Source organism: Passer domesticus, chromosome Z, assembly GCF_036417665.1.
Source record: "Passer domesticus isolate bPasDom1 chromosome Z, bPasDom1.hap1, whole genome shotgun sequence".
NCBI classification, from domain to species: Eukaryota; Metazoa; Chordata; class Aves; order Passeriformes; family Passeridae; genus Passer; species Passer domesticus.
This window is the reverse complement of record NC_087512.1, coordinates 17912154-17926095: the sequence shown is the minus strand read 5'-3', so window position 1 is coordinate 17926095 and position 13942 is coordinate 17912154. Positions and strand designations below refer to the sequence as shown.

Genomic DNA, 13942 nt, shown 5'->3' with positions numbered 1-13942 from the left:
AGCCCTGCTCAGAGAACCTGGAGAGGTTCTGCCGTAATTCTAGGTAGAGAGTTAAAAAGTATCAAAAAATAGATGAGTATGGAGCTGCCTGGAATAGTAGTTTTAAGTGGTGGCTTGCTGTGAGTTTGGAGGCATTAATCTTCTCAGAGGCATGGATCTAGAAAACACAAAGTACAGACTTGCATCCTCTCTAACCACCGGGCAGAAAGAAATCCTCAGAAAGAGGTCCCACAAAAGTTCCTGGTGCTGGACCAGCTGGCAGGTCTCAGAGCCTGTGGCATTCTGGCAGCCAGGAACTGAACCTGGCAGTGGCATGGTCTCTGGGAACAATTTTACTTAACAAGTATTTTATGTTAACTTTTTCAAATTGATTTATTACACAGTTTCTGCTTTTGAACAAAAAATGGTTAATTGCAGTTAATTCAGGGCTTCCATTGCCTCTATGCAGACTTCGTATAATAAATAATTCTCGCATTGGCAAAAGACCTCAAGGGAGGTTGGAACCATCCTGTACTAACATGCTGTGCTCTGTACCTGGTGAGGAGCAAGGGAAATAGGCACAACTGCTGTCTGTGTGTGCTTGTGGGAGCACACACCTCACAGAACCACAGCTGCTGCTGACTTTTCTTTTGTGCTCAATCTGACTGTTAACTTGGAACAGTGTCAGCAGTGGGAATGTGAGGAGCCAACCACAAAGCCCTTAGAAATCCTGCTCTTTGCTGCTGATACAAGGGTACATGTCCATACAGTGTTTTGGTGCTTTGCAGACGCAGGCACAGTATACAGATGTTATTTGTTCAAGTGCTAGATTTATGTACATGTTCAGGCAAATGCAGATGAATCATCACATATGCACTTCTCTAGAAAATACTGTTTATCTGCTATCGGAACAGAAAACATGCTATTTGCAGAAAGGATGTCATAATAAGGGTTGGTCTTTGGACTTCTCATTACTCTAAAGGTTATTTTGACATTCAACATCGCAGGTAAACTTCTTTGGGTTGGGGAGGGAAAAATCTCAGTACTTGTGTCTCAGTTTTGTTACTAGTTCAAACCACAATCTGTAGATAAAACTAGCATATTTTGCTGCTGAAATCAGCATACTCTGTCAGTAGTTTTATATTCTGAAGTAAACCATGAGTACCTGCAGTCTATTTAAGAAAAAAGGATGCTACAAAAACTGAGTTTCTGAAACATGTTTCCTAAAGGTCTTGAGTGTTGAGTCTCTACTAGTTATTTGAATTCATTAAGCTATTTAACTGAAGTTATAACAAAAATAAACCTGAGTCAGAGATTGTAGAGAGGAGATGAGGTATAGTAAAATCTTTCAGTAGATTTCCTGTAAAATTATCTTTGGATATGTTCCATTCTATACTTTTTGTTAACAGATTAGAGCAACAATAGTAACTTAAATGACTTATCCTAAGTTTAAATTGATCTTATATTCAAATAGTCATTTTCAGTACAGCTTAAGAATATACTAGGATGTGCTATGAATACACTAAAATAGAAAATTGGCAATTTTGTGTCTGTGCTCTATGTGGAGGAAGAAAGATATGCGAATTTTAGATGTCCTCCAAGTAGCTATCTTTAACCAGGGCTAATTTTCAGCATTACTCTTTAGGATTTTATATTCTAACACTTTATGTGTAAGTACGTAACTGTCAGACAGTATCTGTGGCAACCCACAGTACTTAATAAAACACAGTGGGTAAGAGAGAAAGCAAAAGGAGCAGTAACTTAGTGATGATTGATTTAATTTCTGAGTAATTCTTTGAAGTAGAACAAAGAATTAAAATGGCATTAAAGAAAAGTATTTTATGTTGCTTTCATTGCATGCATTTTTGTACAGTATCCTCTTCTCTCTTCTTGTTTCCCTTATCACTTGACATGCTCTTTCACTCACTCTAGGGTTGGGTAATTGTGAGCCCTTATCTTGTTTTTCTGCTTATATGGTTATATGAGTCTTCACCTGGAAGTCTGGTTTTCCCCATATAGGTATGCTGCTGCTCTTCTCATGTTATTTTGATTCCTTCCAGTTGTAAGAAAAGCACGTGCTTATATGAAAGGAATATCCTGGGTGGATAAGACATGGAAGGAAAAGTATAGGTGTATGTTTTTGGCAGCTACACAATTTACTATTTCTTTTGTACAAAATAATAGAATCTAAAAAAATGTAATGCACTGTAGTACAGTGTTGTGTGGTAACACAAAGAGTGTGTGCAAAGAGTTGACGGATCCTAGTAGCTTCTCAAAACCTATCTTTGCTTCCATCCACATACAAATCTCAGTGGTGCTTCTGCAACCTCTGCAATTTTCTGTCCTCACTCTCATCCATCTTGTTTTTCCAGACCCATTGTAACATGACTCTGTCTATCTGTAAAAAAAACACCCCAATTTCTCTGTTTTAAAAACCTTCCAGCTCTTTAGCTCATTCCCCCTTTTCTTGTCTCCTGCTTGCATTTGCCAATACTCTGTGCTCTCTGGAATAGTGTGGCTCTGTGGATTTGTCAGGCATCCTATTTCTTCATTCTGAATAGTTAGTTATCTTCTTTAAAATACATTTCTTTCAACTATCACTTGTAATCTGAAAAGTGTTGTGACTTGTGGCCACTGGAGATAACAAGGATGGAAACATGCACAAAGCACTGTGTACATTACTTTAAGTGACTGTATTCCCCTTTGTAAAGACTTAGAAGCCAAAAATATCATCCAGCTCTCTTACAAAGCTGAGTTGGATGTGTTTCAGGTAGTCTTTTATAAAAGGCAAAATCTAAAAAAAAAAAAAAAAGGAAAGCTGTGCAAACTAGAAATACCAATTTGTAAAGCATTCACCACTACTTGTGAGATGTACTAAAAAGCCTCTGATCGTTCTGTAATCTTGTCTAGAGAAATTGCTCACCCTGCTATGACACAGAAATGCTGAAGAAGACAGAATTATTTTTTCTTTTGATTTTACTTCAGCAGGTTATATTTTAAAGTTAAAAAAAAGGCAGCTCAATTACATAAATCTGATTATCGTATGTACTTAATGGACTCATTGCAAATTTTTAACATTGTGCATACAGACTTGGATTCCTTGGCACATTAAAGTCATTGAGCAGTGAAATATATATTCTCAAAGAGCTAGAATATAAAAGCATTTCTGTTGCTGATAGTATTGTTGGACCTCAGCTGGCATTCTTGGGAGTAGCCCTGTGCATATGTTGCTCCAGACCGCAGCACATCACCATCCCTTCTCATCAGCTGAGGTACTTTCATTCCCCTCCCTGTTGTGTAAGAGATATTGCATATGGAATCAATAAACATGAGGTACAGGTGCTTTAGGAGGAGTGCTTATGATGCATAGGTGCATTACAAGGATCCCTCTAGACAAGGATGAGATCACTGTTAAGAAGAAGCATACGAGCAGGCATACATGAAGTATCTTTTTAGGACAAGTGAAGTGTCTCTGTAGGATGAATAAATATTACAAAACTTTGGCTGAGAGTTGTGCATGTTACAGCTGCTCTGGTCAGACAGGAGGTCCTTTTTAGCCAAGTGGACTGTCAGATAAGAAGCTTTCTAGCAGATTTTTCAGGAAAAGTATGGACATGTGAACTCCTGTGTGACACTGGATTGAACTAGTTGATTTAAGATTAAGTGGCTATCAGTCCACTCCACACAATCCTATAAATCACTGTAGTCAGAAAAGAACCAGCAGAAAAGTTCATGTAGGAGCTTGGGAGGCTGTGCAGTTTGTAGTCAAGCACACCAACATGAGCTAGAGTGGATTTCAGTTTGCTTTTTAGCGTCAGTGGTGATTTAAGTAATGAGTTCTACTCTATGGTTAGTAGGTCAACATTTGTGGTTTCTATTTAATTTGCCAGAATTTCCTTTCTTTTGTTTTGTCTTTTCCTTTTTTAGACATGACTTCTGTTACCTCTAATGCCATCCTTTTCCTTGCTGCAATTGGTGAAAACTTTTTTTGTTTATTTTAAAGTCTTCTGAAGTAGTATAAATATACTCTGAGCCCCTAATTATGGTATTTTTTTTTCTGTGCCACCTGCAAGTATTTTACTTTTTTAGCTGCGCAGTTAATTTTCTTTAAGTTACAAATTTTATGTAGTTTCCCTTTTTAGAACTTAATGCTATGTAAAGTACTCTTGGCTCTTTCTCTTCTCCGAATATGTTGAATTTGCACAAGAATTGTTATAGGCTGCTTTTCTGTTGTTTGTAGAGACAGCAAGTAAAATTTGCTCTCTGTGCCATCTTCTAAATGGTTGCTCCAAAAAGCAGATTTTTATGAAGTCTGAAAAGATATTATCAGCATCACAGCTCAGTGAAACTTTCACAGTGTTAATGTGGGCTACTCCAGTCTCCTATTATTATTTAGTTTCTTGTCCATGCAGATGTGGAATGGATGAATAAACTATGTCTTATGGTTAATACATGGATTCACCAAATTAGATTATTTTAGTTCAATTCATACCTTTTGCAGTAATAATTGGTAAATCCTGTGGAAGTCTTTCAAAAATTTAGTCTAGTGGGGACACTGACAAGACCAGGCAGCCTTTGACTGGATATAGTATGCATGTTTTGTTACAATTTTTTTTTGTCCCAAATAAAATATTTCAATAAAACAGCAATGAATGAAAAAATATTTTGTTCATTAAGTTCTCCATTTACCAGCCTGGTAATGTAAGTGACTATCTGAATTTTGTATTTGTTTACAACAGATTAGTCACAGTGGGCTTTTCTATGTTGATGAAATTTGGTAGTATAATTTTGAATTTAAATGAAAACTAATGTTTTCAATCAGCTTTTTTTCATGTTGAATAATAGAGATTACTCTTCCCATATATTGGAACATCTAAGTTTTCCTATACATCTTATGTTCACATGGGTGGTGAACTGACTAGAAGATGAAGTTCATTAATAGAACATAGAAAAGCTTTCAGCAGGGCCTGGTTACTCAGCTTACGTATATCAATTTAGTAACATCAGTTCCACACTGCTATGATAATTTACACCAGCTGAGGTTCTGGGCACTGATCCTTTTTATTGTGTCTTGACTTTTCTAGCACGTAGGTTAAGCAACATTTGATAACCATATGTTTAGTGTATTGTGCCAGTAGAATAGGACTTAGAAGGTGGAGTGTGGGAAGAGTGGGAATTGCAAACGTGTATTGTTAGATTTTATTGACTTCAGAATGTGGCATAAATACAATGTCAGGTTCTCTATAAAACAAGGCCCCCATGTGGAGTCAAGACATACAATGATATCCTGTAAAATTAGTAAAGAAGTCTTAAAATTAGATTTAATTGGTTGTATTTTCTTCTAAGATTATATCTTAAAAAATTTTGCAATCCCAAAGTAAACTCTTAAAAATGCAAAGCCAGCATGTAAATGTGCATCTATGCATCAGACTTCTGAAATGTGTTTGAATCTTTGTATTTCACTTCAGCATCCATAAACAGGCAGAAAGCTTTTCACTGTTTGTGCAGAGTGGAAGGCAGAAGAGCTTCTATAAGGATCTCACCCATTGTGCTAGTGTGATTGAAGGGAGCTGTAAAATAGTAACTGCTGATTATGCACACTACCTAGGTGTGAGAGTATTCTGTGAATTTCAGCTTTCTTTGGACGCTTGGGTGATCAGTGTACATCCTTTAAGGAAATCTGCAGGGAATGAGTGTGGATGATGGTCAGTGGGGCAGAAAGGAACTACAAAAACAAACATGGATGGAGAGCTGAGTGCATTCCAGTGGAAAACTCAACTGTATAAAAAGAATTGGGCATCTGATTGTGTCAATCTTTTCATGTTTCATCTGTTGCATGTAAAAAAGCGGCTGTTTTTTCAAGTCTAAAAAAAGTACTTGCCTTTAGAACAGAATGACTTCTTCTGAGTTGACAGGAGAAGAAGTTACAGTAAATTGGAAAATATTTGGGTCTGCAAACTTCTTTCTGGAAGTTTCAAAGTCCAGAGAGCCTGCTCGCAAAACTTTGAGGTTTAGCAAGCTCCACTGTGGTATGAAGTTTAAATGAGGAAGTATAGTAACACACCACGAAGTGTCCCTTGGGTTGTGAAAAATCACTTCTGTGCTACTTCTGGTTTAGTTAGTTATTATTTGAAAGCCAATTAGTGTTATTTTTCTAGATTAGTATTAGACACAAGTCGTCTAGCAAATCTTTTTCTTTTTTTCTTCAGAAGGTAAGAATGAAATAACTCTTGTGAATATAGGCAGTTGTGCTTTCATGCCAGTATCAAACCCTCACATTTTAAAAACAACCACCTAATAAACATTTTCATTTCAGTATTCATCTAGGACCTATTACTGCAGATACTCTGAACTGGTCCTTAGTGTAAAAAATGATGACAGCACATCACTAATTTAGTAACATTCTGATTACACAGACAGAAAAAGAAAAAAAAACCAACATTTTGATCAACTTTGGTTATCCAAATAATTTATCTGCAAAATTTGTTTCACTAAATCTGTTGGCATCTGCAGTCACTGAAATATAGTTTAAAGGAATTGTATTTTTCTTGGCTAGAGGCTACCTTGGTAACTTGTATTTGCCCACAAATGCACGAGACTCAGTGCTAGTGCCATCATTTCCTTGAGCATGTGTTTCTACTTTTAAACCCAAGTGCTGTCCTTACAATGTAATGACCTTCCATCACATGGCAGAGCCCTAATCCAAGAGGCTGCGTGAAGAAGATTGCAGACTGACTTCAGTGAGCTCCAGGGTCTGATGGCAACAGTCTTCCAGTAGAGGGGGTGTAGTGGACATCCTCTGGGTTGTGGGTCTGAAACATCTTAGGTAACTCAGCCATATTTGTCAGTTTAACACCAGTGGGCAGCTCTATCCTGAGAGACACCTTGCTTTGTTATCCTTCCGTGCAGCCCTTACTTCTCCCCTCGTGTGACAGTTAAGGAGGCTGCTGCTGGAGCCGGCAACAGAGCTTCCTTGCCCCGCTTTTCCAATACTGTGATCAGTGCCATTAACTCAGTATAGTAATGGGGATGAATTCAAGCTGCTGGAAAAGTTGCAATACATGCCTTGTAGACATTAGTATTTTGGTTTTTATGACATATAATTGTCCTAACATATCAGATACTGGTGTGGCACTGAGATACCAATGCGAAAAAGTTGGTGTGTTGCTATTAAAATACTGGTTTGTTGAAGCCCCATTTATTTCAACTTCTATGTTTTCTAAATTTGTTTGAAGGGAAGTGAATGTCAAATACCATGCTTCATTTTCAAATGTTATTGGTACAATTCTACTTCAATGAAAAGAGATTTAAAATTTTTCACAGTGTTGTTTCTGGGTTAGCAGAAATTCTCATCTCAAAACCATTTTTTTCCCTAATATTTGTTACTAAACATTCTGCTTGGAATTCCTTTCTAAAAAAATAAGAAAGTCTGCCTGATCATGGTTAAATTTTGAATTATGTGACTTGATACAACTCGGGTTTTTTTCTATTATAATTCATTAATAGATAAACAAAACTGTTATCAGTAGACATTATAAGAGCTACGCAGAGATGTTGCAGTTTGTAAATGGGCTTTGAAAGCCATTTTTTCTTCTTTCCTGTCTTCATTCCTTCTTCCCATAGAGCCTTACACAGTGAGGCTCCAGTTGCCTGTCTAGGGCCTCTATTGCCTGCCGTGTTGTGAGTAACCATTCCTGTGATTATGCTGCATACTTATGGCACAGTCTCTGCTAAAAGAAAATGAGTATTTTGAAATAATTACAATTGATAAAAATGTGCAAACTAAGTTAGGACTAAGTATTTCTGTTGATATATGGACAGTAGCAGGAAACAAGGGATGTAGTTTTGGATGTAAAAACTAAAATTCTAGTGGACAAGTCAAACATGAGTAGACTGTTGGGTCAAATACCTTTGAAGACTAAAATTTTAATGAAAACAGTAAACTGTGGTCCAGTTTAACCTGAAGGCTGCTGTTCTCTTCTAAGAGACATCAAAAACTTGTTTTGATATTGTACTTTCTATTTTGAAAAGTGATTGGAATATACTACCAAATTAAAATCTTTCTCAGTCTTTCTGGTTCTGTATTTATGTCTCGACAGTGGTTGCAATGTCAGTAATGATTGGTGTTTCCTAGAAACTTCATCACATTTTATGTATAATACTTGCTACTATCCTATTAACATTAATGTGTTAGTCTTCTGTGTTTAATTTTTAAAAAACTAAGCAATTTTGGAAGAATTTTTATTTTTGTAGGATTTTCTTGGTCACAAAGAGATGCTGTGCTATAGCTCATATTTGAGAGGAATGTTTAGGATCTGTAAATTTTTATGTTTAATTTGTGAAGTTACAGTAGTATGGTGACAAATTCTATATTTTAAGTGTTTACCAATAGGAGTATAATAAAACATACTTTTTTAACATTGAAATACAAACATGATTTCTTATTTACTTTTGCTGTTTTGGATATGTTTTTGAGCACATGTTTCATGTGCTTTGCTGTTTGCCTCAAGTCAGTACAATTGTTCCTCAGACCTCCCATGCTGTTAAAGGTATGGGAAGAATGGTAGCTTCCAAGCACTCCTAAAGAAAACACTTTCAGGTCATGTCATATAACCTGTATTATAAGAACAGCTGTGGGTAAGATTCTAAAAATGAATATCCTGATTTTTTTACATGTTTTTGTTTGGTTTAGATTGGTTTGGTTTTTTAGATGTGAGACAGAGAATTGCATAATATAATACATTGGTCTCTCTTTTTTTTCTTAATAGATAAAAAAATATTTTGAACTTGAGCCACTTGCACGTGGAAAGCGCTGGATTCTTAAACCCTGCTCCTTGGATGATATGGAGGCAGTAAAAGACAGCTTCTCCCTTCTAATAAACTTGCTGGAAGAGAGAGACTTCGAACCTTCAAGAATGTGAAAGCCAAGAGAAAGAAGAGGTTCCCACGCATCGCTGTACCTGCTCACTGTCACAGCTTAATTACAGTGTAGTATCAAGGCTGAGCTGTGATATGTTGTTCATACAGAGTTAATGCAGAATGTCCTTTGGTTAAAATAAATGTTCTGTGAATCAGGTACACAGCTATTTCCAGTAAAGTTGTCTACACTACTGAAGTAGAAAGTTCCTCTTTGTTTACCACTATTTCTGCACACTGCATGTTGCTTTCTTGCACTGCGATCATCCTTGGTAGAAAAATTTACACGCACAAAAATAACATCGTCCATAAAGGATGAATTCCACGTGTTACCTTGAATTTTAAAAATAAGTAATGTTTCTAAAGAATTTATGAGTATAATTTAGCTCATTTATTAACCTCACATTATGGAAAAGCACAGCCACTGAGAACCTTAATAGGATACCTAAAACGCAAGCAGTTTCATGTTAATGCAAAGGCTATTTCTGAAGTTTTACTAAGTGAAAACACAGCTGAAGTAGTGGACTCCACAAGGTAGTTGAGTCTCTTCTAAAGTCACTGCAAAACCCTGCCAGAGGCAGTATGGTATTTTGCTGGAAGTTTGCTGAAAAATAAATTAACAAACAGGTATGCACAGATAACAGTACTTGGGGAAATTAGCTGATATAAACAGGTGATCTAAGTAAAAAGATTTTTAGAAATATATTAAAGATTTTAGAAACAGAAGTTGAATAAAGTAATAATTTTCATTGAAAGTAGTTTTCCATAAGAAAAGCAGAGCAAATATCTGTTAGTTCATCTGTGGAGGCTTTATTGCTAGTTAAAAGTATAAGTAATTTTAAATACTTCCTTTATCACTCATTTGTAGACTACTATTGTTATTGTAACATTGCCAAGGCATCTATCCAGTAATTAAGGGTCTTCCAGTGTTTGTACTATAAGCTTCTCTTTTCAAGGGGATTATATCTTCTTTCAAACTTCCTCTGGGCTAATTGTTACTGAGAAGACGAAAAAGTAGTCATTGGAAACAACATTTGCAATACATTTAGAAAAAGTTGATTTGGGTCACGTAACACAGTCCACTTTTCCTCTTTCTGTGTTTTCCCCACTGTAGATTTGCAGTATTTTGGCTACCTTTTGTTGATTTTTAAAAAACTCATAAACTGATGTTGTCCACTGAAGAAACGTGCCAGGCCACTGGTTCACAGTGACAACAGAGTATGTGCAGATCAGTCACTGGACTGGTGCACCCCTTGAATGCTGTGCCTTGTGCATGAGTGTCTGCAAACACAAACTCGAGTGAGGTGTCATTAGTTCCTCATCAACTCTGCTTCTGTCTTGAAACACACAATGCCTTGTTTTTGGGGCTTTAAGCAACATTTCTTTCCACTCTGAGCATTTATCTTCTGTTTTAAGTTTATTGTAGTTTCTTACTAGTTTATTTGGGGATAAGAAAATATTAAACATCAGCTTTTGAAGGCTCATAAAAGCCATTTCTCTATTAATCGTAATTTTGCTCTTTGTTAAACAAAATGTCTCTCATAGGTATTTTAGTTTACTTTTCAATTTCCATGAATTTCTTGCATTGCTCCCACTGTTGTAACTGCTTCCTTTTGTCAAAAAGAAGCTGGGAAAACTGGTAAACTCCTTGTTTAATTTTGAGATGGAATAGGCAGGAAACCTGAAGGGCGTGTCTTGCTTTGTTTTATGTTCTCTTTCCTGTCAGGTCAATCGTCTCACTGCTAATACTCTTGGAAATAACCAAGAACTGGAATTTTTCTTATTAAAGTGCAGAGGAGCCCTGCTTTGATTCAATTCTCTCTGCACACTTTAGCCAGGACCAGCTGCCCATCAGTTTCTCTTGTGAGGGCTAAGGAGGTTCCCTTCCCTGGATTTAAAGAGGAACTGGATCTAATTTACATTTCCAAACTCTCTTGTTGCTGACATGAGCTTAAAGGCTACAGAGTCCCCAGATTTCCACAAGGTCCCCAGATTTCTGTTTTATTTAGGCATGATGAAAAATAAGCAGGGAGGAGGAGTGGGAACATTATTTCCCAGACAAGGCAGGCAGTTTTGGGAGGCAAAATGAGGGATTCCAAGATTTTAATGCTTTTTCATTGGCCATTAGTTAGAAGACGTGAAATAACTTTTTTTTTTTTCTTTTTTTTTAAATTCCCTCCTGCTTTTGTTTAGTTATGGACCAAAAGGTACAGGAAATTAAAATAAGCCCAACTCTATTGCATTCTTGAAACTGGACTATTTCTACCATCAGTGAGTTTGTTTGGTCAAAAAACTTTAGTGGCTCTAACTTTTGGTCATGATCTCCCAGCTATGCACTGTTTGAAGGTGCTGCATAAGTTACATGGAAATGCCCAAGAAGTCCTTGATAATGTGGTTTTGGAGAATGCCAGTGGCCATTTAGACTAGGACCTTTTGATACTTCAATGTTTTTTCTTTAGGCACATGTCAACTGCACAGAAGCAGTAATTTTAATTTTCAGAATTATAATTATTTTGAGTATGCTTTTTCTTACTAATATAGTGATCATTCCTCATCACATGTTGGAACAATACCTCATAACTGCTGAAGGCTAAGACCAACACTTTACTTTGAATGTAGTACTTCTGTGGTTTTGTGTTGTAGATGGACTTAATGGATGTGTACCTTTTAAATGTCTATAAACAACTTCACCTTTTTATGAGGGGATAACAATGTTCATAGCAGCTCATGTCACACTTCTTTGTCTGTAGTGTTATTGAATGCTCTGGCTATGGTAGAATATGTAAGCACCATGCAGTTTTCAGATAACCAATCTTAACTGCTTTGGTTTTTTGTTTGTTTGTTTTAATCTTTTCACATGTGTTTGTCATTTAGGTGGAATATACTTGGGCACTAGGCTCTTCTTTTCATGCAAGTTCATTAAGGAGTGAACATTGTCTTTTTAAAAAAAGATATTGTGCTTTAATGTTCTTTAGCCATCTGTTAAATTACTCTGTGTGTGTGTGTGCCCACACTGGGCTTCTTCTCAGACCTGTGGCTGTCTGCGGTGTCTCAGCCGTCAGAATGAAAACATTATCAATCAGTATCCAACAACAGCTGGTTTTGACAACCTTCTGTCTGCTGCCTAATGCTTTACAACTCATCAGTAAGGCTTCTTTGTCTGCCCACTCTGAGCTGGTAATTTTAACTGCTTCATGTTGTGTACTGTACTTGTACTTTTAGCATTTGTATGGCTTAAAAGTTAAGTCTTAGTGGGTTTTGGTATTCTTTCTTGCTGTATAATGCTCCATGTGTATCTTAGCTTGCCTACTCAAATGCGCTATACAAAAATCTGTGATGTGTTATTTCGTTTAACTTCTTGCATTTCATTATATTTATAGAAGTTGCAGATTTTTGTACCGTATTACTTAATACAGTTGCCTTTTTGTAATGGCAATTAATTTATATTACAAAAGTTTGTATCTTACTGTAGTCGAAAGTATTAGTTAACTGCCATATTATCTTGACTTTATACTAAAAATACAGTATCAACAGAAGTTGACCCAATCAAGTGGTCAACTGCTGACATGGGGAACTTGTATTGTTTGTGATTTATACATGATTTCCACTATCCAAAAAAAAAAAAAAAAAAAAAGAAAGAAAGAAAAAGAAAATAAAATCAACACTGTGTAGAACTGACTTGGTAAGTTTTTGTTTCTTGAGTAAGTAGCCAGTTTGGGAGCATGGCATATTACCTTGATGTGGATTCTTCAAGATAAATTATTTACTCATAAGTGAAAATAAATACTACTGTATAATTATTGGTACATCATACATAGTTTCAAATTCACATACATATGTATGAAATAGAAACTTCCAAAATCAGCTGATTTCTTCCACAGCAAGATGTTTTTACTCTGGAAGTATATCTGAAAGATATTGCAGGTTTATTGGTTAAACAGAGATTGGAACCATCCCTACACAATTACTCCATAATATTAAACTGAGGGACATATTTCTGTGACTAAAAATTCTTTTTCAATAAATTACATGGCAAAGTACGTATACAAAACAGAAGTTACAGAAGCTGATCAAAGGAAATGTATTCTGGGAAAAATAGAAGGTTGCTGAAACGGCTCAATGTTATCCTGTCAAACACTGTTTGAGTAGAAGGTGCTCTCACAATGCAAGTTGTAACAGCTGATGGAAAAACACCACTGCTAAACCAGACTGGAGTTGGTAATGCAGTTACTGAGGTATGCTTTTCTCATGTCACTGTTTTTTAAATCTGCCTCTTAACCAAGATTAGGAATGAAATGAAAGATTTGTAAACTGAGAATTCTTTTTAATTCTTTTGTTTTATTCAAATAAGAACTGAAAACCAGCTAATCATGCCTCATTTGATAGCTCTTAAAAGAATTTTCATTAGCTCATTAGCCCTTTGACCTAATAGTTTAAACAAATAAAAACATCTGCTTGTGTCAGCTCTAGGGTTAGTCATCCAGGGCCCAGGTTAACATGAGGATAAGAGGGAGTTCCATATCCAATATGAAAATGAAAGCCATGCCTTTTTCAGCATCTGTAGTTGAAAAGGACACCTGAAATCAAATAGGTTGTACTGTTAGGTGAAAAAACTGAAGATCATTACCCTTTTCAATCCTCTGCCCTCTTGAGTGAAGTGACTAATTTTTTGTGTGGGTTTGACTGAAGTTTAATTTAAATAGTTCTGAGACACTTATTCTTAATTCTAGCTGTTTATAATGCATTTTAGCTTTTATCACAGCTGTGTTTAGAGAAACCAAAATAGGCTATGTAATGTTTGTTCATTATATAGAAATTCCATAGGAAAATGTACTATGTGGTATTCTGGTGGGTTTGAATGGGATATCATGTTCAGCACTTCCATTGATAATGTCTTAAATATACTTTGATTTTTTAATCACTGAGTCTCTCTAGGAAAGGCAGATGTGTGAATATTGGTACTAACAGTAGTCTGTGGAGCTCCAGTTACCTGTAGCAGTAAACTGGGAGAGAACAGAAGTATTCTAATTCTTTCAGGTTTACAGAA

The 13942-nt window shown here is 36.1% G+C and overlaps 1 protein-coding gene across 1 annotated transcript in view; it reads left to right on the top strand.

Moving 5' to 3' along the window:
• Window positions 1-12507, top strand: part of ARL15 (ADP ribosylation factor like GTPase 15) — a 225458-nt gene extending 212951 nt beyond the window's left edge. The window contains exon 7 of the mRNA XM_064405098.1: window positions 8748-12507. Within this exon, the coding sequence (XP_064261168.1) occupies window positions 8748-8900 (153 nt within the window). The 3' untranslated portion in view covers window positions 8901-12507. The remainder of the gene's footprint in view (window positions 1-8747) is intronic.
• Window positions 12508-13942: the final 1435 nt, after the last annotated feature.